The 18,957-nt window shown below is 47.6% G+C and overlaps 1 protein-coding gene across 1 annotated transcript in view; it reads right to left on the bottom strand.

Moving 5' to 3' along the window:
* Nucleotides 1–729: 729 nt before the first annotated feature.
* The window catches only part of myo10 (myosin X), a 170,150-nt gene continuing 151,922 nt past the window's right edge, over nucleotides 730–18,957 (bottom strand). Inside the window, exons 23-40 of the mRNA XM_079243723.1 lie at nucleotides 18,805–18,844; nucleotides 17,827–18,717; nucleotides 16,006–16,126; nucleotides 15,605–15,848; nucleotides 15,353–15,448; nucleotides 13,287–13,380; nucleotides 12,385–12,440; nucleotides 12,085–12,227; nucleotides 10,999–11,190; nucleotides 9,066–9,223; nucleotides 8,872–8,995; nucleotides 8,493–8,790; nucleotides 8,208–8,415; nucleotides 6,258–6,394; nucleotides 6,054–6,174; nucleotides 4,857–5,333; nucleotides 3,628–3,819; nucleotides 730–3,442 (exon numbers count right to left, since the gene is read on the bottom strand). Of these exons, the coding sequence (XP_079099849.1) occupies nucleotides 3,332–3,442; nucleotides 3,628–3,819; nucleotides 4,857–5,333; nucleotides 6,054–6,174; nucleotides 6,258–6,394; nucleotides 8,208–8,415; nucleotides 8,493–8,790; nucleotides 8,872–8,995; nucleotides 9,066–9,223; nucleotides 10,999–11,190; nucleotides 12,085–12,227; nucleotides 12,385–12,440; nucleotides 13,287–13,380; nucleotides 15,353–15,448; nucleotides 15,605–15,848; nucleotides 16,006–16,126; nucleotides 17,827–18,717; nucleotides 18,805–18,844 (3,703 nt within the window). The 3' untranslated portion in view covers nucleotides 730–3,331. The remainder of the gene's footprint in view (nucleotides 3,443–3,627; nucleotides 3,820–4,856; nucleotides 5,334–6,053; nucleotides 6,175–6,257; nucleotides 6,395–8,207; nucleotides 8,416–8,492; nucleotides 8,791–8,871; nucleotides 8,996–9,065; nucleotides 9,224–10,998; nucleotides 11,191–12,084; nucleotides 12,228–12,384; nucleotides 12,441–13,286; nucleotides 13,381–15,352; nucleotides 15,449–15,604; nucleotides 15,849–16,005; nucleotides 16,127–17,826; nucleotides 18,718–18,804; nucleotides 18,845–18,957) is intronic.

Here is an 18,957-nt window from a genome sequence, read left to right as displayed (position 1 = left end):
CCCAGACCTGGATCCAGTTGAGCACATCTGGGACATCATGTCTCGCTCCATCCACCAACGCCAAGTTGCACCACAGACTGTCCAGGAGTTGGTGGATGATAGTCCAGGTCTGGGAGGAGATCCCTCAGGAGAACATCCACCACCTCATCAGGAGCATATATATATATATATATATATATATATATATATTTATATATGTGTGTGTGTGTCACCAAGTACAAATGTATGTCTGTTTGTACATATCTATGCATAAATTAAAATCTTCCATAAGTAGTCCATGACATTTGTACTGCTAAGTATTTATGTTATGCTCTGCTAGCACAGGGAAGGCCATCTCCGGTTCTAAAGAGCTGCAGTCCTGCATGTGTTTGTAGTTTCCCTGCTGCAACACACCTGAATCAAATCAACGGGTAACTAGCAGACTTGACATCCAACACAACCAGCGTTGGCCTTCCCTGTACTAGCATAAATAATATGGAACATTTTTACTGTGTAGCTTTACAGTCATTTAATCGTAACATTCCTCATGGATAGCAGAAAGAGCAATTGTCGGTCAACTTTGAGGTGGAATTTAAATTCAGTTTTTTCAATTGTTACTTCACCAAATCTGTAAAGATGGACGTAGAACTTCCTTCTATAACACATTTACTTTATCCAATTCTCAAATTTCTTTGCGTGTGTGTATATGTAAATATGTATGTGTATACGAATAAAAATCTACTTCAGATCATAAATGTAACCTTTTATTGAATGAATCATCAACACAGCACACTAATAGACACTGAAACAGACACCAAAGACAACAAATCCAAAACAAAAGGTAGAGACATTAGCTAAGAGATGACCATTCAGAAGGCAAAGACTTACCGTATGAAATGTACAGCCATGTGATTATATACTATATTTACTGTATATAACATTGCACCTTATACCACAAAGAGAAAAAAATCCACACATAAAACAAAAGTTTACACAATTTACAACAAGGCACTGCGGAAGAAACCTGCATCTTTGGATGGACCTGCCGCCAGCGGCGCTCCAGTGACATTTTTTCGGAATGTTACACGGCCAGTCGTCCCACTGAGCAAGTAATTCAGGCTGAACTGGATTCTGCAGGTTTAATCCCTGCACATGGAAATATAAAAGCATCATGTGTGAACAGTGCTTGTTTCGCTCTCTCCTCTTTTTATTCTTAAATGTTAATTTTACAATAAATTTTTTTTGTTTTCTCTTTTCCTCTGTGAGTGTTGTTCCAAATGTCAACAGCAGGGGTCAGTAGGGAGCCGAGAGGGACGTAAGAGTAGCTTTAACCCTTTATGCTTGCATGAGGAAGAACACAAAGAAAAACATATGTGCACCTGTTCAATTTTTGTTACACAAATGATAGAATAGTTAATAAGAATCAATGGTTTTGTTGTTATTTCCCTTTCGGCTTGTCCCTGAAGGGGTCACCACAGCAAATAATTGCACGGGTGAATTGGCACGTTTTATGCCGGATGCCCGTCCTGACGCAACCCTCTGCGTTTATCTGGGCCTCAGGGAGGCATCACATCCCCCTCGGGGCTGCAGCAGAGTAGAGGAGCAGGACTCGAACTGCAGACCATCAGCAGCTCTTCCACCTGAACCACTGCCAAGTTAACAAACTTAAAAATCTAATAAATATAGCCTTAATTTTTCATTATACACCCAAACGTGTGTAGATTCAGTAAAATGTGCTCATACAAACGACAGAGCAGAACATTAACAGGTAAAAGGACAGGAAATGTACGACACAGTGTGTGTTATGGTTTTCATCACATTAACTGAATTATTACTCTGGTTTAAGGCAGATGCAGCTTGAATGACTTGCACAGCTGGGCGTGTTTTGCAGTGTACAAATACATTGGCAGTTAAAGGGAACGTTGGAGCACCTTTCAGCTTCTGGTAACACAGACAGGAGTGTTATCAGTAAGACAGATGATCAGAGTTCATCCTGCTTCGGTTTAAACAGGCACTTTTCATCACCAGCAAATCACTTAAAACCCACCAGACTTCAGCGCTCTGAGAGGAACACGGTTGCATATTATTTACAGGGAACAGGTCATCCTGGGAAAAGGTCCTGGAGCTTCTCAAAGAAGATAAAAATGCCTTTTTTTCATCCTCTTTGCTGTGTTTTCTTTCTGTAAATACATTCGGACGCCTGCAGACACTTTTTTTTTTTTTTTTTTAAAAAAAAAGCAAAGTTGAAGAAAAGATCCACCAGGTGGTTTCTTCCAAAACCAAACACATCCACTTTTTAAATCTAAAGTCCGACTCAGTGAGGCATTTGAAACATTCGGCTCAGGCTCTTTGGTATGAAACACAGTGGAAAAGGTGAATTTATTCCTTTTTAGAGCTTTAATAAAGTTTTTCTCAATTATCCTGTTAGATTTTTGTCTGCTCATGTTGGGAAGTAAGACTTTGTTTTCAGTTCTTCGAAGCCCGGAGATGTCTCGGGTAATGGTCTGGTTGGGGCTGGATTTGGAGGAGAAATGAACCACATGAAGCACACGAGCCTGTCTGACATTATTTGGCGATACCGCCTGTTTCAGTCTCGTGCTTTTCCTGTTTGATCCACCTCGTCACCGACCGAAGCGTTTAGTTGCAGACAAACTGTGACCATATAAAGCGGTGAGTTCAGTGGCTTCATCCCGGCTGTAATTTTGGAAATCTCTGTTCCTTGTGGTAACTTCAGGGTTAAAGCTCAGGGTGGGAAATACAGAGAAATTCATCTTGTGACGGCATTAATATAATTAATAGTAGAATCTTAGTCAGACTAACGTATTTACATGCATTATTAGTCCAGTTCTAGTCTGATTAAGACAATTTTCCCACCATGTGCATATAAACTGTGACCAACTACCACAGATTAGAGTTCTGCATGACTGCTCTGTATTCTGTGATGGACTCCATGCTGCTTCCTGGTCAGCTAGCGTTAACTTTTACTCTACGATCGGAGAACCTGTAGAAACTGTTGTCTTCTGTAAAACAGCTGCTTTATGGCAGCTTATCTATATAAGTAAGGTCTTGTACCTGAATTTAAGGTATTGAGCCAAAACCAGGTCCAGGTGTTTACTGCAGGCATTCAGCGCTGGTCTACAGGTTCAACCATTCCAGTCTAAAATGCTTGCCAGAGGTGGATGTGTGAAGTTTTGGAAAGAAAACTTGAGACAGTCTTGAGTTAAGAGCATTGTGGTTATGTCTCCAGTCCGTCCGTCACACTCAGGTGTGTCCACGATTGGCGTCCATGCACGCAGGACCTTCTCGGTGCACTCAGGAAGTCACCATAAGGCCAAAGGCTAAAAGGCAGAGTTTACCAGGCGCTGCACTGACTCCCATGGCTGCTGATGGACTGGCAGTTACTGTAGCGCTTCTTCACTATCATGCTGATATAGGCTTTCATCAGCTTGGCGATGTCCATGACCTGCAAAGAAGAAGCGAAGCAAATAATGATGGACACATCCAGAATATTCCTTCTTTTCTCACAGGAAACATATTTAACTTCAATGATGATGTAAGGAAGTTAAAATGTTTAAAAACCCTAGACATGAATCTTAGATCCGCGTCGTTCTTTTCACCAACAAAACATCTCAAATGTGCCGTACGAACCATTTGGGTTTCAAACACCAGTTCCCGGCCCTCCACGGCGATCTTGTAGGTGTTGGGAAGCGGAGCTCCGAAGGAAAGGATCTGTTCGTACGGGAAGACCTCCAGAGGCCACGGCTCCCCTCGCTTGTACACAGATATGGCCTCTCTGCTCACACCCAGCCACAGCTCCGAGGGGAACGCCCCGTCCTGACACTGAAACCACAGGACAAACGGGAGTCAGGTTGGACTGGACTGATGGGGAATGTCAGGGCAAACTGGTACGACTGGGATCTGCTGCAGGTTAGTTAGGTTATAAGTGCTTAAATATTCTCCATAACCAGACGTTCAAAAGGAAAACCAGGATATCTGTGGGTTACCGATGTGAGATGGCTAAATGGGCTCCGAGTTGGGTCCCTGCAGCCCAAATTTAACCCTTATGGGCCCAAATATGGACATGCCGACTGGGTCAGGCTGACTTTCTGACTGAGGTTCCTCATAAACTCTGGATAGACCCCAATCGAAACCCGTTGTGTTGGGACTGAAGCTGTACGTTTACCGTGCAGCAACGTCTCATATCTGCTAACAGGTTCGGTGTCTTTCTGGAGATGTGACATGTTGTGACTTTATAAGACTTTCCTGGAGTTTGAGCCTGACTGTGTGGAGTTTGTGCTGTGACTGTCAGGACGGCAGAACCACCGCTTTCCGGGCTGCTTCCACACATCTGGGCCTCAGCTCTTAGCTAACAGTTTGGGTTTTACAGCGCTGATGATTCCAGGCTGCAGTGGTTTGAAACATTCATAACGTCACATAAATCTCTTTGACAGCTTTCAGATCTACAGCTTTTGGATTTTATCATTGTTATAATGTGCTGATGATTCCAGAAAGTGTCCAAGGAGACCTTTACAGAGATGCAGCAGATAACTCAGCATCGCTTTCAGGGTTAACAAGTTAAACAACACGACCTGTTCATGATCAGATACTTCCCAGTAAAACGCTGTGAAATGGTTTTGTGGTACAAAACCGAGAAAACAATCCAGAGTATGAGAGCAATATTAAAGTACAATACAATACAACTTTATTTATAATGCACTTTAAAAACAACAATGTTGACCAAAGTGCCACATTGTGGGGGTAAAAAAAAAGTGATGAATAAAGTGATTTAGCATGAAGAGTTTACCTCCAGCACAACTTCTTCTGGTTTTAAAGGACTGAAGTACTTTAGTGTATATCTGACTGTGCGGCGTCCTCACCTCCACGTTAAAAAGCGTGGATCCGTATCCCTTCCACTCCTTCACCAGCGCCATGTATTTGACCATGGCCTGCTCCTGGTTCATCCCCTGCAGTTTCCTCCACTTGTCCATCATGTTGGTTTTTACTGCCGCCGCCTCCTCCCTCATCCAAGCCTCCAGGCTGTTCTCCTCCTCCAGCTTCTGCCGACCCAGCGAGCCGCTCCTGAAGCTGCGCCTCAGCGTCCCCTCCAGGAAGCTGGAGCGCTTCCTCTCCGACGTCCCGGAGCGCTCCGCCACTGAGCCGCTTCCCGGAGCGAAGGACTTGGCCGAGTTCTGCACTCGGGCCCGCAGTCGTGCCATGGGGAACACTTGGGACATTTCGGGGATGTTGGTGTGGGAGTTGTGGTCACCCAGGAGGTACTGCAGTCTGAGGGCCGCCAGGAACTGAAGGGTTTCCTCGGGAGCGGGATAATGACCACGAATGACCGCCTCATGAGCCTGAAAGACCAGAACAAGACTGGTAAACTCCTCAAGTCCAAACAGATTCCCACCAAGTTCTGATGGGCAGAGCAGTCGCCGGACGACTCGAAGTCGCCGGACGACTCAAAGTCACCGGACGACTCGAAGTCGCCGGACGACCTGCAGTCGCCAGACGACCTGCAGCCGCCAGACGACTCGAAGTCGCCGGACGACCTGCAGTCGCCAGACGACTCGAAGTCGCCGGACGACTCGAAGTCGCCGGACGACTCGAAGTCGCCGGACGACTCAAAGTCACCGGACGACTCGAAGTCGCCGGACGACCTGCAGCCGCCAGACGACCTGCAGCCGCCAGACGACTCGAAGTCGCCGGACGACCTGCAGTCGCCAGACGACTCGAAGTCGCCGGACGACTCGAAGTCGCCGGACGACTCGAAGTCGCCGGACGACTCGAAGTCGCCGGACGACCTGCAGCTGCCAGACGACTCAAAGTCGCTGGACGACTCAAAGTCGCCGGACGACTCAAAGTCGCCGGACGACCTGCAGCCGCCAGACGACTCGAAGTCGCTGGACGACTCAAAGTCGCCGGACGACCTGCAGCCGCCAGACGACTCGAAGTCGCCGGACGACTCGAAGTCGCCGGACGACTCGAAGTCACCGGACGACCTGCAGCCGCCAGACGACTCGAAGTCGCCGGACGACTCGAAGTCGCCGGACGACTCGAAGTCGCCGCCTTCCTACCTGCTCAAACATGAACGCGAACTCCATGCTGTCTTTGGGAACGTTGTCCGTGTCCAGGAAGCAGTAGAGTTTGAAGTAAAACTTCCAGCCGGTGTCGCCTTCGTCCGGGCTCGCTGAAAGTCTGGAGGCGACACACGGAGCATTAACGGCGTCCGCGGGACACCAACACGTTCTTCAGGCTGAAACTAACGTAACGATACTTACTTTTCAAACCTGGCGAGCACGTCGGCCACCACGCTGCGGCTCTCGATGGCTTTCTCTGTGGTGTCGTTGTGTTCAAACAGAGCAAACATGTTCCTGCTGTCCTCCATGGCCAGACCGCGGATCAGCTTCTCCACCACCTGCCAGGAGGAAGAAGCAGCGAACAGCTGATTTCAGCCACAACTCCCAGTCAGGTGAGATGGAGAGAGCCAGCAGTAAATCTGAACATCGTGGCTTTTTTCAGATAAAACATTAAATAAGAACTTTAATTAGAAAACAAACTTAAATGGCAGCTAGAGGAGCTTCTACTTTCAGATTAACAAGATACAGAATTCAACCTAAACTCTGCCATCCGTCACCGTTTGGCTCCTTCCTTCGTCCAGCTGACGTTGGGGATTCAAACCTTTGTGTGAACGTCTCAGAATGGTGCAGCAGCTCTGATTACGCCACAATATTCACAGATTCTCTATTTGCTGCTTTTCTCTGTGAAAAAATTAGATTCTTCTTCACTTTTTAGGATGCTGTGGTTACCATGACGACGTGTAGGAGCAGCTGACTGAGCTGCATAAACAACAGATATGTATTTATGTATAATTAAACATGTATACGTATAAACAGTACTAGTATAGTTTATAAATAAACATTATATATATATATATATATATGTGAGTGTGTGTGTGTGTTATGCATGCATGCAAGTACCAGTGTAAACATAAACATGAGAATAGTGTGTGAATAAATGTGTTGTTCTGTATGAATCAGACTTACAGGTATCTGGGTCACGTTTTTAACAACTATGATGCAGTTATGCTGTGTAGTTTGTGTAGTTTGGTACTGTGTGATGTGGGAAAATGCACAGTATTGTTTTGCCATTTGCTCAGACTGGAATCAGGGAATAGATAAAAAAAAGCGGACTGGGTGTGCTGGCTGTAACAGCATCACGCCTGCAGCATCACGCCTGCAGCGTCCAGCATCACGCCTGCAGCATCACGCCTGCAGCGTCCAGCATCACGCCTGCAGCATCACGCCTGCAGCATCACGCCTGCAGCATCACGCCTGCAGCAACACTCCTGCAGCGTCCAGCATCACGCCTGCAGCATCACGCCTGCAGCAACACTCCTGCAGCGTCCAGCATCACGCCTGCAGCATCACGCCTGCAGCATCACGCCTGCAGCATCACGCCTGCAGCATCACGCCTGCAGCATCACGCCTGCAGCATCACGCCTGCAGCAACACTCCTGCAGCGTCCAGCATCACGCCTGCAGCAACACGCCTGCAGCAACACGCCTGCAGTGTCCAGCATCACGCCTGCAGCAACACGCCTGCAGCAACACGCCTGCAGCAACACGCCTGCAGTGTCCAGCATCACGCCTGCAGCAACACTCCTGCAGCATCACGCCTGCAGCGTCCAGCATCACGCCTGCAGCAACACGCCTGCAGCATCACGCCTGCAGCAACACGCCTGCAGCAACACGCCTGCAGCATCACGCCTGCAGCGTGCAGCATCACGCCTGCAGCGTGCAGCATCACGCCTGCAGCATCACGCCTGCAGCGACACGCCTGCAGCAACACGCCTGCAGCGACACGCCTGCAGCAACACGCCTGCAGCGTGCAGCATCACGCCTGCAGCATCACGCCTGCAGCGACACGCCTGCAGCAACACGCCTGCAGCATCACGCCTGCAGCGTGCAGCATCACGCCTGCAGCATCACGCCTGCAGCATCACGCCTGCAGCATCACGCCTGCAGCGACACGCCTGCAGCAACACGCCTGCAGCGTGCAGCATCACGCCTGCAGCGTCCAGCATCACGCCTTCAGCAACACGCCTGCAGCATCACGCCTGCAGCATCACGCCTGCAGCAACACGCCTGCAGCATCCAGCATCCAGCATCACGCATGACGCCGTTTAAAACGTATAAAAATGTATTTTCAAGCTGGATCCCAGCAGCTCACCTCTCCTGCAGTGGTGTGTGAGTTGATGGTGATCTTGCAGGAGCCTCCTCCATGGCAATGAACCGTGGTGCTCATGTCCTGCCGGGCCACGATGGCTCGGATTTCATCCTGTGACGGCACGTTCTCTCTGGGTCGGGTCTTCTTTAAAGAGTCGAGGGCGAAGGCGGCGTAGCGATCCATCTCTGAACCGGGGAGGAGTTCCCGAGCCCTGCCAACAGACGATGCCAACGTTAAGTAAAAGATCTGAGAGCAAGCAGCAGAACAAAGAAACTGGCAGCTGCTAACCTCTTCAGGTGAAATTTGAGGTATCTGAGGATGCTTCTTGTGGGGACGAATGTGCAGGACATGCAGGCCAGAATCTTCCAGCTGCAGAGGTTGGCGGGGCTGCCGGGCTGCGGTGGCCGCGTGGTTTGCTTCACCAGCTGGCAGTAGAGCTCGTCACGCAGGGGTTTGAGCTCCTGGCCGGCCTGCAGGACACCCTGGATGATGGGAACGGGGTCGGCCACTCCATCCAGGTGCTGCAGGGAGCTGAACACCTTGAGGGCCTCGTCCTGCAGCGTCGTGTAGCTCCTGCTCCTTGGAGCTGAGCGGGACGAGATGTCTGTGAGTTGCAGTGAGAATGTCCAGTGATGTCTGACTGGCAAAATGTTTCTGAATGCCTCACCGGTGAGATGGATGTCTCCGTAGGGCAGGGGCAGCAGCGGAGAGTGCAGCGGGTGGTGGCTGTAGCGGAGGATGGGGTTTCTCTTGTAGATCTGCTCCACCACCTCCGAGTTCAGACAGTTCTCCTGCAGACAGCAGAACATCAGCCGAGCCTTTTAAAGCTTTTACAGGCAGCTGTCGTCAGACGGTTCCTACCCTGATGTCCTGGATGAGCTGCTGCGTCGGCGTGTCGATGGGAGCTTTGGTGTCGATGACGTTCTGGATGGCGCTGGCCCAACGCGTGGCTTCGTTCAGCAGCTTACAGTAGAGTCGGTACGAGTGTTTACGGCCGTACACGATCACCTTCCAGTATCCTGTCAGGTAGCAATGCCGCCAGAACAACCAAGAGTTAACCTACGTGGATCGCTTTCAGAGCAGGGATCCCCAACCCTGGTCCTGGTGGGTCCGGGTCCTGCAGGTTTACCAAGTAGTCCTGCTGGAACACACCTGACTCAGACCAGCTCTGCACATGCACACTGATTTAAATCAGGTGTGTTGCAGCAGGGACACTTGGAAAACCTGCAGGACAGTGGCCCACCAGGACCAGGACTGGGGATCCCTGCTATAGAGGACAGAAAAGTCCTCTTCTAAACACTGCTGTGAAAGCATTACAGATTCATCTTTTCCATTTTTCTGCACAAATCCACATCATTCCACAGAAAAAATACCAAGTGTGTCATTTTATTTTAACTCTTTAAATGCCACTTTAATCACATGTTGTCGGTTTTTATTAAAACACACACACACATACACACAAATTTGGGAGCTAAAAGTCTAAAGCAGGCCTCTTCAAACGGGACCACATGCGGCCCAGAACCAACTTCTATGTGGTCCAGCTTATGTAAAGAAAAAAGACATTAAGAACCTTCAGTCATTCCTTCGCTGATTAAGTCGTCTACAATCCTACAGTTGTGCAGACCATTAATGCAACACCTGGTTGCCTAGCAACATTAACCCCAGCGTGTGTTTTGTTTTGAAGTTGTAAAAGTAGCGCCAGCAAGCATGTCGCTCTCCGTCCCAAAACACAAAATTAACAATAAAAACCGCAGATTTACCCCGTCTGGACTGATAAGTGTTTGTTTATTTTTCCGTCACATTGGAGCGCCAAACCGATGTGTTTAATATGCAGAGTGTGTGTCTGTGTGTAAAGATTATAATGTGAGGAGGCACCACATGGAGAAGTTTAGTTTGATATGAACTTTTTATGTTAAAAGTTCAGAGAAAAATAAGCTCTGACTTTTATTTTGTGGGACTGAATTTAAAATAGAAAAATTAATAAACTACTTTTTTTCAAAAATGTAAATGTGTCTTTTTTTAATTTATTTATAACGATTTATTTTCCCGTACTTTATTTACTGGCTCTGATTATATTTTTAATATGAAAATCTGGCCCATCTGAATATCTAATTGAGTAGCCCTGGTCTAAAATGAAAATGAATCCTCTAAACCACAGGAGTCAGACTCCAGTCCTGGAGGGCCGGTTTCCTGCAGGTTTCTGTTGTCTCACTGCTCCAACACACCTGAATTAAATGAATAAATCGGATGACAAGAAGCTGCTGGATCCATTTGATGTGAATCAGGTGTGTTGGGGCAGGGAAACAACATAAACTAGCCGGATACCGGCCCCCCAGGACTGGAGTTAGACACCCCTGCTCTAAACCAAACCATACAGAATATAACTCTTTTTATGTGAAATCCTTTTTAACCAAACGTGATGTGACCAAACTGGCATTTAAAGGGTTAAAATAACATAAATAATAAAATATTTTGCTTTTTTGATCAAGAGTATGGTTGTTTGTGCAACAACAATAAAAACAACAAAACAAAACAAAAATAAAAAGGTAGAAACAGATAATTATCTGCAAAGTTTTTTAGTCTTTAATGACCTGAAAGGAAAATAAATTTGACCTTAAAAACAAAAATGACCTTTAAGAAAACTGAGAGTGGAATTTCTAAGTTCCTCAAGAGAAAAACTTTCCTACAAAAATCTTGTTTCCATGTTGGGTAAAAAACCAAACAAGATGGAGGCGAAGATAAAAACATCCCTTTAGGAGTTAAAACCCAGACTGAGTTAGTCCCCTTCCCTTACCCGTCTCTTTGTAGACCTTTTCATCGGGCTGCACCACGGAGCAGAGGCTGTTCAGCACCAGCGTTCCCAGCTTCAGGGCGTTGCGCTCCGAGCTCTTGTAGTAGTCCAGGGAATTATGGGTAAGCAGGAACCAGCGCTTCTTCAGCTTCAGCGAAGCCTTGGTGCTGTTCTTCATCTCTTTGTGCAGCCAGCCTGGAGGAAAGGACCCAATCACACTTCAGTTTTATGGCTATTTGTCTTTTTCTTGCCGTTACCGCCGGTGATCAAGCATCAAGCCGAACAGCGTGACGGATTTTCCCTTCATGTTTTCTACCCGGTGCTGAACTTGAAACAGTGAAAAAGTTTCTTCATTGTTTCACTCTGCTGCCAAAAGCCTCTGTAAACTCCGGGAAATGTTAGGCTCCGTTCAGACTGCAGGGCTCGCTGCTCATATCGGATGTTTTTGTAAAAATCCACATTTCTGAAAGTCCGTTCACATTTCCGATCAAACGTGACTTGTATGTGATCTCCTGTATGAAGCTCATGCTCACCAGAAGCGTCCCGCACGCGTAGAAGACACGGCGACGTGCTGTGAGCGTGTGACGTCTTTAAACATGGACGGCAGCAGAGCATTTGCTATTTAAACGTTTTGTCCAGCCGTAGCAACAACATGGTGAATGGGTTTGTTTTAAGGAGACGTTTACGGAAGAGGAAAGTAAAAGTTTTGGTCTTTGTGGAGCTGTGGCAGCAACAACTGTAGAGAGAAACGTTTAGGTACGGAGTCGCAGTCAGGATCGGTGGGAGAGGGATGTGAGCGCATTTACCGATGAAGAGTTCATAAACAACAAACGCAGAATAACGACGTTTGTCGCGTGTCGGATGAATGCGACCTGACCGTTCAGACTGAAGTCGCATGGTAAAAGATACGTATCAGATTTAGGACCACATATCCAAACGGTCTGGGTCGCATTAGAAAATATCAGATCTGTGGCGTTCAGACTGTTAAGAAAAGATCGGTTACATGTCGCATAGGGGCTCAAACACCGGATTGAAGTCGCTTCAGCCTGTAGTGTGAACGTAGCCTTAGACACACGACGGCAGGATCACCTCGGATGATGAACTCCTGGCCGTCGACGCGCGTGTCTCCTTTGGAGCGCTGCAGCAGGGTGATCCAGTGGTGCATCTCCTCCGGCGTGTCGGCGTTGCAGTGCAACACGCGGTTCGCCGTGATCATGACGAAGGAGTTCGGCCTGCAAAGGGAAATGCAGATAACAGACGGAAATATGAATATTTCTACAAACACAATGAGAGAATTGTGAAACTAGACGTTTCTATCCGTCTCTTTCTGCTTTCCCGTCACATGGAGATCCATTTCCACGTGACGCCGTGTCTGATGGGGGTCCTTACCTCTCTGGATTATCTGACGCACAAACAGAATCGATCATTCCCACATCCAGCGTTCCCTGAGGAGACACACACACACACACACACACACACACACACACAGATAAGGAAGGACTCAGTAACTGTGCAGGATGTGGATAATGAGTTTGACCTTTTTTTGCTCCCAAGAAACCAATTATCACACAAACCCACACACACTCAGAGGCAGCAACACATTAACATCACTAAAAAGAAAAAGGAAAACTCAATACTTCTGTGTCTTTTGAGTTTAAAACAAACATTAGCATTAAAAAGCAGAGAACAGATGAATGTCTGAACTGATCGATGGAAAAGGGAATTAAACATGAACTAATCTGCTCACACTGAAGCAGTTATCCAAATGTAGAAAGCCTAAAACATACAGTTCGTCTGAAAATATTTCATTTCTAATTATACAAACATTAAAGGAAGGACTAACGGCGTCAGCGTGCAGATTTTATGTAAATTATAGACGTTTTATTCCATCATTTCTCGGCTGGTTTCAGTTTGTTTTGGATGAATAGTTTTAGTTTTCTGGCAAAAAGCAGAACTATTTTATTCTTAAATTATATGTACATATAAAAAGATCATTCATGCTGATTCTAATTATTTGTAAAGTACCTGTTTTATCCATCTTTAAAATAATCATAATGGATAATGCTTTAGTCTATGTGACGAGGATTTCTCATGTTTACAGGTGCCGACAGCTTTAAGCAGGGATTTCTCCAGGATGGTGGCGTAACAGACCATAAGCAGGACATTAACGCCTGATCACAGTTCATATTCATGCCATGAGTTTAAGAAGGAAAACATCCTGCTGTAACTTCGACCAAACAAAACTGAACTTTTCTTCTGATCAAACATGAATAATCCCATAGTTTACTCACCACGGCATTCTGGGGGTTGGCCTGCTCGTCGTGCATCTCTCTGATCTCCTGCTCCGTGGAGCCGTGGACCTGACTCAGCACGCTGAACCACTGGCTGCAACCATGGACACATTAGCATCATCAGCATCAGATTAACAGATAGTCTTACTGTGACTAAAAGGTTCCAGTAAGAGCTCTAGTAAACATGATTACAGCCGTAAAGGAGGTCATGTTTTATCAGTGTTTATCTGTTTGTGTTGAAGATAACTCCAAAAGTTATGGACAGACTTTTAGGAAACTTTCAGGACAAGTTGGAAATGTGAAATGGCAGCATTATTTTCCAAACTGATCAACCTCAGTGTTGGTCATGATGTGGTATTAGATGCTGTGTGTGTGTGTGTGTGTGTGTGTGTGTGTATCATTCCTGAGACTGTAAAGGAGAGTTGGTGCTTGTTAAAGGACAGAAAAAGTCTTAACCACCAGCGCTGAGCGTCCCTCAACAAGGCTTTCCTCTCTACATATTGTTTTGTTGCACACAGAGGGGTCGGCCACTGATGACAGACATAATTAGACTTCATAAAGCTGCATAATAAAAAATAATGTTTCTGTTTTACACTTAGAGTTTGCTAAATGATTAATTAGATCAACTCTTTGGAAGAAAAACTTTCATTAATTTCCTGGAAGGTAACCTTTTAATTTCATCTTAAAGTAAGTTTAATACTTTTCCTTGTAAAGACTTCATTAAGTCATTAGCTCAGATTGATGGACAGATGGACTGATGGACAGATGGACTGATGGATTGATGGACAGATGGATTGATGGACAGATGGACTGATGGACAGATGGACGGATGGACTGATGGACTGATGGACAGATGGACTGATGGACAGATGGACTGATGGACAGATGGACAGATGGACTGATGGACAGATGGACTGATGGATTGATGGACAGATGGATTGATGGACAGATGGACTGATGGACAGATGGACGGATGGACTGATGGACAGATGGACTGATGGACAGATGGACTGATGGACAGATGGACAGATGGACAGATGGACTGATGGACTGATGGACAGACGAACAGACGGACTGATGGACTGATGGACAGACGAACAGATGGACAGATGGACTGATGGACAGATGAACAGATGGACAGATGGACTGATGGACTGATGGACAGACGAACAGATGGACTGATGGACAGACGAACAGATGGACAGATGGACTGATTGACAGATGGACAGATGGACTGATGGACTGATGGATTGATGGACAGATGGACAGATGGACTGATGGACAGATGGACAGATGGATTGATGGACAGATGGACAGATGGACTGATGGACAGATGGACTGATGGACAGATGGATTGATGGACAGATGGACAGATGGACTGATGGACAGATGGACTGATGGACAGATGGACAGATGGATTGATGGACAGATGGACAGATGGACTGATGGACAGATGGACTGATGGACAGATGGACAGATGGACAGATGGACAGATGGACTGATGGACAGATGGACAGATGGACAGATGGATTGATGGACAGATGGACTGATGGACAGATGGATTGATGGACAGATGGACAGATGGACTGATGGACAGATGGACTGATGGACTGATGGACAGATGGACAGATGGACTGATGGATTGATGGACAGATGGACAGATGGACAGATGGACTGATGGATTGATGGATTGATGGACAGATGAACAGATTGACGAAGCAAAAGCTGTAAAAAATGAGTTTCTGTCCCAATTTGAAGTCTCTAATAAGCGACTATAAACAGCTTCTGTCGCTGTAAGATGAATACTGCTGGTACAGACTCATATGGAGGGTCTGTCTCTCTGAACAAGCAGCTATGGGATGGAAATGGACTCTCAGAGGAAATCAATGTGTTGCCAGGGGTAACCGATACATTGAGCCGACCTGCTGCACATTATATGGAGAAAATGTCAGTCGATGGTGACTTTGTGTCAGTTTTCTGATCATTACTGTTACATCAGAGGCAGCAATGCTGCGGGGGCCGACTGGTTCTGAGCTGGGGGCCAACATGAGGGATGTGGGGGTTACCTGGCATCCTCGGCAGACTCTGCGATCAGGTGGTAGGTCCTCTCAGGCATCACAACGTCAATTCCGTTCTCCTTGCCGGTGTTGTCGATAATTTCACTGCAGAACGGGGAAAAATATTAAAAGTCCAACTTGCTCTTGTCTGAACGTAGAAATGTTTTTATCGCCTGTCTGGTTATTCTAACCCTAACCTAACCACAACCCCAACCCTAACCCTAACCCTAACCCTCCACATGAACAGCTTGTTCTTCTTACTTGGCGTTGTGCATGTCCAGGACGCCCTTCATCTTTTCCTCGCTGTCGTTCTCGAAGTACATGAGCTTGCTCTGCCGCAGCACGAACCAGCGTTTCTTCCAGTTGCGACGGGACAGAGTGGACGAGCCCCCTCCCTTCTTGTGCAGCCAGCCCTGCTTCAGAGCCTCCTGCTTGGACCGGAACCACAGGAAGGTCTCGTCCTTCAGGACGCACCAGCGCCGCTTCCACGTGTTCATCAGACCGCCTGGGGAAGGAACATTAGAGAGCATCACTGAGGGGATGGGGGACGGGGGGGCTTTGACTGCAGAAGTCAGGATGGAGGATCCAGAACGATGACTTCAGGTTCACTTTCATCTCATTTCCTCGTCTCACAACTCTAGAAACCTAAAACAAGGCCTCACCTTTGATGTAGAGGAAGCTGTGGAAGTACGGCAGAGTGACGCAGCTGTAGACGGAGTCGCGGCGGTACGACAGCTCGTCATCCGTATCGAACCTGTCAAAGTCGTCCTCGCTGTCCTCAAACTGGAGGGAAAATGACAGAAACCATGTCAGAGATCACGACTGGAGTCTGCCAAATGACTAAATCTGCAAATGAATGACTTGTTTAAGATGCTAAAGGTTAGTTCAACCGAGCGAGCTCAGTGCTTGTCGTATGAGCTGTGAAGACTCGTCTAATTAATCCAAAGCTCCTTTCTGAAGATGTACAACTTGTAATGATGCATTGTGGAATGAGCGCAAGGTTAACGTGCGTGAATCTCCTGAAATGTTCTGCTGATGGTCCTCCGTCCTCCAGGAGGACAAGGCTCCTAAACGGAGCCAGAATCAGCAGAGTAGATCCGGTTTCTGGGAGCTGAGAGGATGTGATGACCTGCTTGGAGTCCAGATCTCAACCCAACTGAACTTTGTAGACTTGGACAGAGTGACCACCTAACCACACCGCTTGACCTTTAACATCTCATCCCACAGCTACATGTGACCAGAATGACGCGGTGCCACGTTGTTGTGGCCGTGGATGGATCTTCCACACGCTACTGACAACTGGCCAACGTTTCCATTCTAACCTAATCCACCAAGACCCTCACAACCCGATGGAAGACCAACAGCAGAACACGGAGGTGGATTGTGACATATTTTTGAGGCCTAATCTGGACGTTTAGCTGTGTTGCTCATTCCACAGAAGCCTGATCCTCACAAGTTAACCTGCGTTGTAAAGGCGACTGGTCAAGCTTTCCAACAGTGTATATTATACCACCAACTTGTAATACCAAAGCTGAGAAACAATCCACCAGCAATAACAGTTCTGTTTTCAATCTTTCAATTTTTTCCTTATTTTTTCACATGAACAGCTCAGTGTGTGAGATGTACTGAGCATCAATCCCTATTTTAACCCCAAATTATGTTGTTTCTGAAAAAACTAAAGCTTAAAAGTGTTTTTCACGTCATTTGGATATGAAAGGTTCATTTTAAGGTCATGGAAACATAAAATCCTAACTTTCATGTTATTCAGTAGCAAAAATAACATTTTTAAATTAAAATTTTTCTTTAAAACCAGCAGAAAAAAAAAATCTACCAGTAGCTAGTTCATCACAACTAATGGTGTGTTCAGACCAAATGCTCGACGCTGGTCACTAAACTGCCACTTTAGTGTCCGACGCCCAAAACACTCCCAACACTCCTGCCACATCTCTGCTCAGCAGAGAGTGTGTCGAGCTTAAAAAACTTCTTAAATTTTTGCTGACGTCCAAAACGCTCAAAACACGATGCGAGAAAGCTCGACGCCCCCTTGCCGCCTCCACATAGACTTTACATGGAAACCTTCCGCTCTCGACGCTCAAAAGGCGTTTGGTCTGAACACACCGTAATGCATGATCCCAACTTTCTGAAACAATCTGTTGTGTTTTCAGGTGATGTAAGGATGTCGGCCCTCGCAGCGGGAACGAGAAGAGCTGCAGTTCTTCTGCAAACAGCTAATCTCTGCTTTTATACATTTAAAAAAAAAAAATCATTTTGCTTTTGAATGTTCCGTTTCACAGCCATCATGTGGTCTATTAGACAAGTGTTTCTATACAGAACTCCTTCCCACAAACAACCATGTCAGTGTTTTCATGCTCTTTCAGCGGATAAACAGGGTTGGAGTAGCAGATAGCTGTGCCGACGCGTCTCATCGTGTCACCAGAAGACAAGGTTTTGGTAACCGCAGGAAGTCTGTCTGTACGACTCACCGATGACTGGGCCCCCTCTGAGCTGAAGCGGTAGGCCCCTGAGCTGTTGTAGGTTCCCACAGAGCCGCGGTAGTCAGGAGACCACTGGCCACTGCGAGGGTTGGAGAAGGCGATGCTGCCGCTGGACACGATGGCGCCCTCGTCGTAGTCGTCCTGGTCGTAGTCCGAGTCCTCGTTTGGTGGGATTAGCTCCACCAGGTCGTCGGACGGCGCCTCAGACGAGGCCTGTGGGTAGGCCGAGTCCCTGCTGGATGAGGCGCTGTGGCAGGCCGGAGGTACGGGTGGTAAAGGCTGGTGAAGCAGGGCGGCGGGCGGCGGCATCACGCCATCGTTGGTGTACGGGTCTTCTTCTGAAGAGTCGTCACTGGTTCGGATCCCGCTCGTCCGCTGGCCGTCCGAGTGGCCGTGCTCGCTGGGATTTGGCGAGTCTTTGAAAGCCTCGTCGTCAGCTCCAAAGCCCTCATCGACCTCCTCTTCGTCGCTGCGTCTCCTCTGCCCATCCTCCTTCTCGCCTCCCTCGCCTACTCCCAGAGAGCTCTCGATGTTCCTCACACACTCGTCGATCTCGTCGAAGTTCAGCGAGTCAAGGAACTGCTGCGCCGCCTTGCAGGCCTCGTCCTCCAGCCGCCGCAGCTCCTGGTCGCGGAGGCGCTGCAGGCGGTTCAGGGAGGCCTCCGTCAGGGAGAGCTCCTGCCGCTCCTTCTGCCTCTGCAGCACCTGGATCTCCCGCTCCAGACGCAGGATCTCCTCCACCTGAGAGGCCTCGTGAGGACGGATGGCCTCCTCCTCAGAGGCTTCTGCTGACTCCAGCTCCTCCAGGGTTTCTGCTGACGGTGGAGACGGGAGCTCCTCAGCACGCTGCTGCTCCTCCACCCTCCTCGCCTCCTCCGCCTGGAAACACAAATATGATTCATCCTCCCGTTTTTCACCTGAACTGTTGGATAAGAAACATCAGCAGTGTGAGATAATCCAGTTTACCTGTCTGGTGAATCGCTCCGCCTCCAGCCTCAGCCTCTCCCTGCACAGACAGACAGACATCAGCCGACTGGAAGCAGGATTGCAAACCGAGCTTAGACCCATAGTGGCTGCAGGTTTTCAGTGTTTCCCTGCTTCAACACACCTGGCCACCTG

The sequence above is a fragment of the Telmatherina bonti genome (assembly GCF_933228915.1).
Source record: "Telmatherina bonti genome assembly, chromosome: 7".
In the NCBI taxonomy this organism is placed as follows: Eukaryota; Metazoa; Chordata; class Actinopteri; order Atheriniformes; family Telmatherinidae; genus Telmatherina; species Telmatherina bonti.
The sequence above is the reverse complement of the archived record's forward strand: the minus strand, read 5'-3'. Positions and strand labels throughout refer to the sequence as shown.